The 9,074-nt window shown below is 34.0% G+C and overlaps 2 protein-coding genes across 2 annotated transcripts in view; both read right to left on the reverse strand.

Moving 5' to 3' along the window:
* The window catches only part of LOC102597374 (WAT1-related protein At3g30340-like), a 2,406-nt gene extending 414 nt beyond the window's left edge, over positions 1-1,992 (reverse strand). Inside the window, exons 1-5 of the mRNA XM_006342776.2 lie at positions 1,605-1,992; positions 1,452-1,514; positions 1,233-1,349; positions 715-1,123; positions 6-142 (exon numbers count right to left, since the gene is read on the reverse strand). Coding sequence (XP_006342838.2) covers positions 6-142; positions 715-1,123; positions 1,233-1,349; positions 1,452-1,514; positions 1,605-1,786 — 908 coding nt within the window. The 5' untranslated portion in view covers positions 1,787-1,992. The remainder of the gene's footprint in view (positions 1-5; positions 143-714; positions 1,124-1,232; positions 1,350-1,451; positions 1,515-1,604) is intronic.
* Positions 1,993-5,760: 3,768 nt separating this feature from the next.
* On the reverse strand, positions 5,761-7,562 carry LOC102581028 (40S ribosomal protein S21-2). The gene is made up of 4 exons (XM_006342736.2): positions 7,457-7,562; positions 6,919-7,011; positions 6,687-6,819; positions 5,761-5,997 (listed from the first exon to the last, which is right to left on the reverse strand). Exons 2-4 carry the CDS (start codon positions 6,966-6,968, stop codon positions 5,932-5,934), a joined length of 249 nt encoding a protein of 82 aa, XP_006342798.1. The 5' UTR covers positions 6,969-7,011; positions 7,457-7,562; the 3' UTR covers positions 5,761-5,931.
* Between the last annotated feature and the right edge of the window lie 1,512 nt (positions 7,563-9,074).

Consider the following 9,074-nt stretch of genomic DNA (forward strand, 5'->3'; position numbering starts at 1 on the left):
GGAGTTGTTCGTGGAGGAGGGGAACGTCGAATATGGCTGCCATAACTTGGACAAGAGGACTGAATGCTGCAGTGAAGACAGGACCCCTCTTCTTGACACACCATGACATTCCCACAAAGCACATTCCTGAACCTATTAATCCCTGGCTTGGGAAAATTCATTGTTGTCAAGTAGAAACCAAAACAAGATAAATTAATCAGTGGTAAACTAAACTCTTTTTTTAACTTAAGAAGTTTTAAACTAAGATAATAATGAGATAGTTAAGTCTCCATTTTGTGTTTAAAAGTCATCCCACGACGATCTTCATTCTTATACAACATAGAAGGGGCTTCTCTACTTTTTGTCTCGTACGTTCCCTTAACAAACTAAAGGAGAGGACATTTTTTTGGTTCATAGAAAGACTTGGCTTTTCTTTTATCTGCACATAGGAACCAATGAAAGAAATATTAGTATCTGAAGTCCAAGGAACTTTAATTCGATGTTGATTGTCACAACTCACAAGTCATTCAGAATTTCTAACGAATCCGTGAAAAATTTCTTAAACTTCTTAATTTTCAAGGACATACAGTAATGAATAACTCTATCTGTGGTGCATCATATCTTTGTAAATAAATTGGTTGAACTGCAAAGACAGAGAGAAAAAGAAAAAGACAATGAGAGGATAGTCTATTTTCGCTACTTAGGAAGATAAGAACTGGTGTTAAGTGCACTTACAGCATAGAGGATACTCAGCATATCTATATTTTCCTTTGGAACCCAAATGGACAGTCTTCTGTCCATGGAAAAAGTCAAGACAGCCGATTGTATTGCGCTAAAGAAGGTCATGATAACAGTGCTAGAGTACTTGCATGGATATTTCTTTCCAATAAACGTTTGGAGAAGGAACCACGAAGACCACAAAAGTGTCCCTGCAAACAAGGCCAGAGAACCAAGGATCCATCTTTCTTTTATTTTCGAGGAACTAATGTCTCCTTCTGAAGATGAAGACACAGATTGTTGGTCTGAAAAATGAACCAAAGGGATGCCTTTGTAAAAAGTCAGTAAGAAGGCACCTCCAACGCATACTAGTGTACCAAGTGCTTTGGCTATTCCACTTCCATGTTTGATGTTGATAGTCTCTAACCTGCATCATTTTCATACATAATGGAGTTAAATTATCATTTGTAGAATAAGAAAACAGAACAGTTTAAGGCTATTTGTTAGTAAGAATGAGAAAACCATAGCTTTCGTACCCAAAAGGTAATGCCATAAGGAATGTGATCACAGGAACCATGTTGAGAAAGGCACATGAGAAAGTTGCAGATGTGTATTCCATGCCAAGAAGGAATAAGTATTGCGTAACAGATGCCCTACAAAAATGATGTAACGTATGGTGAAAAATCTTTTACAAGAAAACATAGCTATGCAAAGAGCCAATAACTTAGAATATTATAGAGATTATTCCGACTTACCCAACAATGGCACTCAAAAAAAGGTTACACAAGATTTGAGGGGTAAGTTTTGGTCTCGTGTTCCTGCAAGAAGCAATAAGTTGCATGTTAAAGGCGGCAAAAGTTTTCCATATAATAGATATGTAAATGTTTCTTAAGAGACGATATTCATACTTTTCCAGAAAGAAAGCAACTGGGGCTAAAAAAATGGTTGAAATGGCCTGCCGATAAGTTATGAAGACCAAATGGTTCATCCCATCCATTATAATCTTCTTGAGAAGTATGTTACTAATGGAAAAAGCAAAATCGATTGCCAACATAATAAAAATAGGGTAGCATTCCACATAGCTCTTCATCAGAGTATTTCCCTTTCTGTCAACACTTTCAACTTCCTTCTCGTAATCTGCCTCTTAATTGAGTTATCGTCCCGTGCTTTTAAACATGAAGATGAGATAAGACATTTAAAGTTCCACATGAACTTTAGTGGAGTAAAAAAGTGCACACGGCGGAGGGATTAATTCCTGCAATCACATCAATGCTTTTATTCTACCAGAAAAAGTTGACATTTAGTTTAACATTATATACTCTTATCATTTTCCTTTTCTTTGTGTGAAAGATAACACTATTTCCTTCCTTTTGACTAATCCTTTCCATCATAACCAACCAGATTAACAGATTCATTTGTCTATGAATTAATTTATGTAAAGAACATTTAACATGTGAGTCAACCCACTAATCTAGGCAAAATTTCCATTTTGATATATAGAAGATAGTGTAGCAAGCATCTTATGGGTGGGGGTCAAATAGAAATGATTCCCTTTCTTGCAGCATAGTATAACATGTAATACATTTCTTATGTCTTGGTAGCCTCAGCATCTAATGCTGCTTTTAGAACTTGTATTCAAGCATCTTCAGAGTACAAAAAGGGGACACAGAATAATTCATCATATTCATATAATAACATCTTGACTGTTCACTATTTCAAAATTCTTTAGCTAGACCACAGTACACCTGAAGGGACCAGGTATTTTCCTTACCACACGAAACTCACTCGAAATTGACTGAATAAAAGCTCGCATACTTTGAATAACATTGTTAAAGAAATAAGTTAACTTGAGTATTACTCGCGATACCCTATTACAGAGTTGTTAAACCTATTTTAGAAAGCAAATCAAGATCAAGGAGAGTGCGACTCCACAGCATAATTTCCATGTGTTATACATACACCTTGTGACAAAGCAGGGTGTATGATCTGAAAGGACTGGAACTATGTTTAACTTTTCACCTTCATAAGGGTCCATTCATGTGGACCAAGAAAGCATTCCATATAAAATGCTTCAAGGATTTTTCCACATGAAAGAGCTAAAAGGGCGGATCAAATCTCTACTTTAATTCTTGTACAGTTTAAAAGTGTCAAAGAAAGAAATATCCCACTTTGTTTGCAAGCACCAACAGAGGAGAATAGCTACATTGGTTATAAGTCACACCACACCGCTTTTAACCAGTAACATCACATTGATCTTTTCACTGGAAAGTAGGGGTGGGGTGGGCAATAGTCATGCTTTCGTGTCCGTTATCCTAATCCTTATTCTTTTGTTCCATATCTAAGGTATTGAGTTGGAATCCTTCATCTCCTTTAGCAACAGTGAGCCACACAATTATTTCCTAACAACTGTTCATGCATTAAGAGGCATGGAACCAGTAAAAAGAACCCTGCTAAGTGCTAATTGCCTCTATAGGCATACTGATGTTAAATGTGATGAGATTCTCGATTTCCATTTTTGTTCCATATCCCAGATATCAGATTTTCTGGATGCTCATATTCCACATTGTAAGCATAACCTTTTATACAGAAATCAAATTTCATCGCTGCTCTTATTTGAGGCAGGTTCTTTCCTACCCACACAAATACTCTTCTGCAACATGCAACTTATTGTGTAAGCACGAAGCGAATCATCATAACAGAGATTCTTGTTTTTTAGGTCCATCTATTTGGTAAGAGCCATATGGCTACTCTCAAGTCTAACCTTAATTTAGGCCTACAGTCATGGAGTATTAACTCTGTTCATTAGAAACCATAAGTCCATTCTTTTTGCAAACATTACATACATATAGAAGGACCTTCTAAGAATATACAGGTCTTAATGAGTAAGTATTGAAAATCAGATTATCGAGTCTATGGAGAAACTAAAATGTTCCTGCCAATATATAATCCACACATAATTGTGAAATGACTATTCCTTCATAAAAACAAACGTATTTAAGTTCATTTTCCAAGGAAGTACCGCTCTGATCGCCCAACGAGTCATCTACTTTTTCATCCAGAAAAGTAAGTTAATTGATCAAAATCAATATAAGCAAATGATTATAACTATTGCACAAGATATCCACAAGTCTCAGCACTATCAGACAAACCAGCCGAGCAGTGGAAAGAGAAGAAATAACAGCTGTGAGCCAACTATATGATATAATACTATTTGTACAAGTTGATAGACTTTCCCTACCTAAAAGCAAGCACCAAAATATTGCAGCTGCAATGGATCAGATGCCACAGTGGCAGTGGCCTGTCTGTGCGATGTTCGTTATAATTTTTTCCTTCAACTATCATATATTCGTAGCCCAACAGCCTACTAATCCAGATTCACTCTAGGTAGACCCACAAAGAGGAACAGAGTGCTTCCTAACGATCCATGCTCGAACCAACCAAAGACTACTAATTAAGAATGGAGAAATTCCAACTATTGCACCCCACTCTTTGCTGGTAATGTACATTATGATTGCTTCTTGTTGAAACATATTAATGGGTTTACGTGTATATGATCTCGTCAAGATTCACCAAAAGTCAAAAGATATATCAACAAAACATTTTTGGCTTTATTTGAATCAACAGTATAAGCCTAGTGTCCAGCAGTGGAACAGAATAAACTGTTATCTACTGCTACCTATGCCACAGTGAACCCCAATACTTCTTAGTGCTTAATCATTCATTTCTTACCTTTCTATTTTTGTCTGGATTTGAGTAATTTGACCCTTCTGATATTTTCCAACAGAACTAGACTTGAAACCTAAGTTAATGCAGGAATATTGTCTTAAGGTAATTTACATGCTAACTTAACCAAATAATCAGGAGTTCAGGACGTCCAAAATGTTTTAAGTTATCGATCTTTACACTGTTTGAGAAACCCGTAATGGAAAAACTTTTTGTATCTTAACAAAAACTGAAACTCCAACAACATTTAGAAAGAAAGTGCTAGAAAGAAGAGACATTAGGATATCATCAAGAAAATATATTACCTGTTTCGTGGACCAAATCATGTTTTGACAAAAAAATAATTGAAACTCCAACAACATTTAGAAAGAAGAGACATTAGGATATCATCAAGAAAAAATATTACCTGTTTCGTGGACCAAATCATGTTTTGACAAAAAAATAATTGAAACTCCAACAACATTTAGAAAGAAGAGACATTAGGATATCATCAAGAAAAAATATTACCTGTTTCGTGGACCAAATCATGTTTTGACAAAAAAAAAAATTGAAACAAAGGCATTTACAGAGACAGCCAAAAAAAAAACTAGTGCAAACATATTGCACCAGCTTAGGCCTATATGGATTAGCAATTACAGCCCCGAAAGGAAGAGTATGTTTAGCAGTGCTCAAGGAGTCCTGGTAATTCAGTTAACTAGACATGCTAATTCAAATTGGAGATGAACAACAGGGAGAAAATGAGCTTTTTGGGGGGATTTTAATCATAAAATGTGAGCTCTTTTCTTCATTTTATTAGTTTCCATTTACATTTAGTATCATGTGTACCAAAAAGTCATGCAAGCTCAAGGCAAATGAAACTTTAACAATGGCCAGAAGCATATGGATACAATGCTACCCATCACTCATATATTTAGACAGCAAATGCACTGAGTTGGAAGGATTATCAAATGCCATTTCAAAAAAAATGATAAGGAAAATCCTTAGTATTTCTCAGCATTCAGTGTTTCTTCTTCGACTCCCCTAGTCACATCTCTGCCAAATTCAAATTGATAAACATACTCCACACAAATCGATTCATCCTCTTGCACGGACTTGTACATCATTTTCAATAAGAAAAATGGATGAGGTACTCAAGCCCTATCCAAGAAGGCTCTGTAATACATATCTGCTTTCCATGCTTCAATTAGTATGAGTGAAGAAGCTCAGGAAGCCTTTTGATCCAACACTCTCCACACATCTCATGAATTTTTTTACATCTCACATCAGATTATGATTCAACCCCCCTCAGTACTGTTGGGAAATAAAACTATGAAAAAGTGCAAAGGAAACTAACCAGAGTCATCAAAAAACTAATCAGAAAATGAAATCAAAATCACAAGCAAAGGGGCAAGTCAAATATCCAAAGATGAATCCAACATATAGCTAGGAGAACATTGTCTAACACAACTGAAATTTAAATGTTATCCAGAATCCTTCATCATAAAGTAATATCAAAATTCAAATCTATTTTTTCTACTCTTGTCTAGCTTCAACTTTCTTCTTCTGCCAGAGACGGTCCATTGCGCTGTCAGCATCACCCTGCAAAGATGAAACAGTAAGATTTAACTTATTTTTAACATCATGCATAAATGTTGGTTAAATGGCTTGTTGAAATACTGAAAACAAACTTGAATGCAGAAAGGACAGATTAAAACTAGACATCCCAATCTATCTGGATTGCTAGGAAAAGCAAGAACCTAAACTTCCCCAGATACCTAATGATACTTCCATCAAATAGAGGAAACCGCAGTAAGATGTCTTCTTCATTATTTTCATGACATGCAAGAGGTAGAGGTCCTTACTTGAGAAGACTATGACCTGAGCTTTTTTTTACTTTAATTTGGAAACATCAACTTCTAAACAGGTTTATCAAATTTTATGCTGGTGTTAACAACAGTCACTTGATATCATTTCATTTTTGGTAGGTCTCCCACCTCTACTTCTTGGATTATCAAAAATAGAAGTGATGAACAAACCTACATTACAGACTACTCTTGTTTTCTTTGGGCAACTCAAATATTAAATGATGATTTGCCAAGATGGTATCACTAACAGAGGTACATTTTTAAATCAAATCTCAAAAAAGCAGCTACTGCATACATTATCTAAGAAGTTTACCAAAGGAATTACCAATACAATAGAGAACAACCATAAATTAACCGGGAAAGAACTATCCACATCATGGCAAAAGTTAAACAGGTAGTATTATAATTGAAGGAAAAAAGTACCTGAGCACGGATGAAACCACAGAGAGCAAAAGTTGTGAAACTCCCAGTGTAGATACCCCTATCATCCAAATGACCAACATTGAGTTGAACAGAAGCATGGTCCTTTGAAGTGATCAGCCTATTTGTAGCAGAACTGGAATTGTGGGCATATGTTAGCTAAATCACAAGATGCAGTTATACAAACACCAAGTAAAACCAACATGACATCAAAAAACTCAAGAATCAGGCATACCATTTCCTGGGGATGTAAAGATCCATGTTTTGTCCCTCATCGTTCTGCATCTTGGCTGGTGGCTCTTAAGTACCGAAATAAAGCTCTAACAACCTTTTTAACATAACAAAACTAAATCAGCATTAAGAAAGAAATAAAACTGGAACCTTTCTAGATTTGAAACAAAAAAATGGTCACTGTTCTTCATTACACGATTTAACACATTCATCAAAAGTAAAAGCCCTCTCCATCACCAAGAACAACCCTTTTCCCAACAAAGAGAGTTGGGTTTAACAAAAAACCCTAGAACATTCTTCTATATTACATTAACGAGTTTGGCCATGAAAATTTACGGAATACAAACAGCAAACAGGAAGTTTCACTTTTTTCATTCCAAATTACTCATAAAAGTCAAAAAAACAAATCCAAATATCATTATTTCTTTCAAATTTCACAATAAAATATGGCCAAACACCCACATATTTATAGATTAAGAAGCAACAAGTGAGAGAATTCTCCATACACAAAGCAGAAAGCAAACAACCGATAAGCTGCGTACCTGAGTGAGATTAAGGGAGAGGTCTACAATGGAGGTAAAGTGTGAAGAAGCGACGCAAAGCTTCCATTTAAACAGATGAGAAATTTTATCTAGCCCTAGTTGCTCTGAGTATACCTTGTGGGCTTATTTAGTCTGCTAGGCCCAATAACATTTTCAAGTGGTCCAGCCAATTTTTTAGGGTGAAAAAACTAGGTCCAAAACCTAAGTGATGGAAAATAAAAGGGGAAATTATGCGGATAAATAAATATATACTAATTAATTTATCTAACATAACTATAGTTTGCATTATTATCATTAGTACTTACTTTTAGCTATAATTATGTGGCTCACATTTTAGTTTGTTAAGCGAGTAGTTTTCGGTTAAGCAGTCTATATACAAACACTACTTTCTCTTTCTCTCCATAATCCTTTTCCATTATTTTCTGTTTAAATTACTCAACATAAATTGATTTCAAAATTAGAAAATTCATATTTTTTTCCCTCTCAAATCCTGCTTCCAGATTTTTAGGGCAAATCTTATGTTGTTTCAATTACTTTGTTATTTTTTTTTTGTTTTGACAGTTTCATTCTTCTTCTTTTTTATTTGTATTTGTATATGATTGCGATTTCTTGTGGATTTCCAATCTTATCGTTAGATACAATTTGTTTAACTTTTGTATAATATAATTTGTATAACTTTTTAAAGTTTAGATGTTTGTGTTTGTATAAATTCCAACGAATTTTTGAGTTTTATCATATTTGTATATTTTTTGGAATTCGTATTACTCCAAAAAATATATTCAATTTTAGATCTAGAGTTGCACTCATATTTGTATAAATTTGTAATTGTATATCGTTATTCTAATTGTATATTTCTATATTTTATACATATAAAATATATAAGTACAAAAGTCTACCAACAAAACTATACTTATACAAAATATATATGTACAAATCAATTAACGTGATTGTATATTTCTCCCCATGCATATCATAATAAATCCAATACTTAATTCAACAAATTATATACTTATTTGCATATTTTAATACGTATACAAATTTTATAATCTTTTGACTTGTCTACCAACAAAATTATACTTACACAAAATAGTTTACCAACAAAATTATACATTCAGAGATAACTCAGTTATACAAACATACAAATCACTTCTTCATTACTAGATCAAGTCAAACATAATTGAAAACAGTTATTCGACAAAAAAAAAATACAATTATCAATGGATTCATAATCAATTGGAAGTAATTTATACAAAAATAAATACAAATCATTGATACTAATCGGTTTATATATGTAAATACAGACGAAAAAGCCTAATTATACAATTATTGACATCACTTCTTCAATACTCGCTGAATTCATATACAATTTGAAAACAATAATTCGATCAAACCTCCAATTATCAATGTATTCATAATCAATCGATAATAATTATTAAAAAAATACAAATCAAATTGATACTTATTAGCTTATACAAATACAGACGAAGATAGTCAATTATACGTTATTGATATCTCTTCTTCTTCACTCGTTCAATTCAAATACAATTGAAAACAAAACTCATCTAAAAGTAATTCAATTTGATTGATTGAGAACGGGGGGGGGGGGGGGGGACACATC

Source organism: Solanum tuberosum, unplaced genomic scaffold, assembly GCF_000226075.1.
Source record: "Solanum tuberosum cultivar DM 1-3 516 R44 unplaced genomic scaffold, SolTub_3.0 scf00035, whole genome shotgun sequence".
NCBI classification, from domain to species: Eukaryota; Viridiplantae; Streptophyta; class Magnoliopsida; order Solanales; family Solanaceae; genus Solanum; species Solanum tuberosum.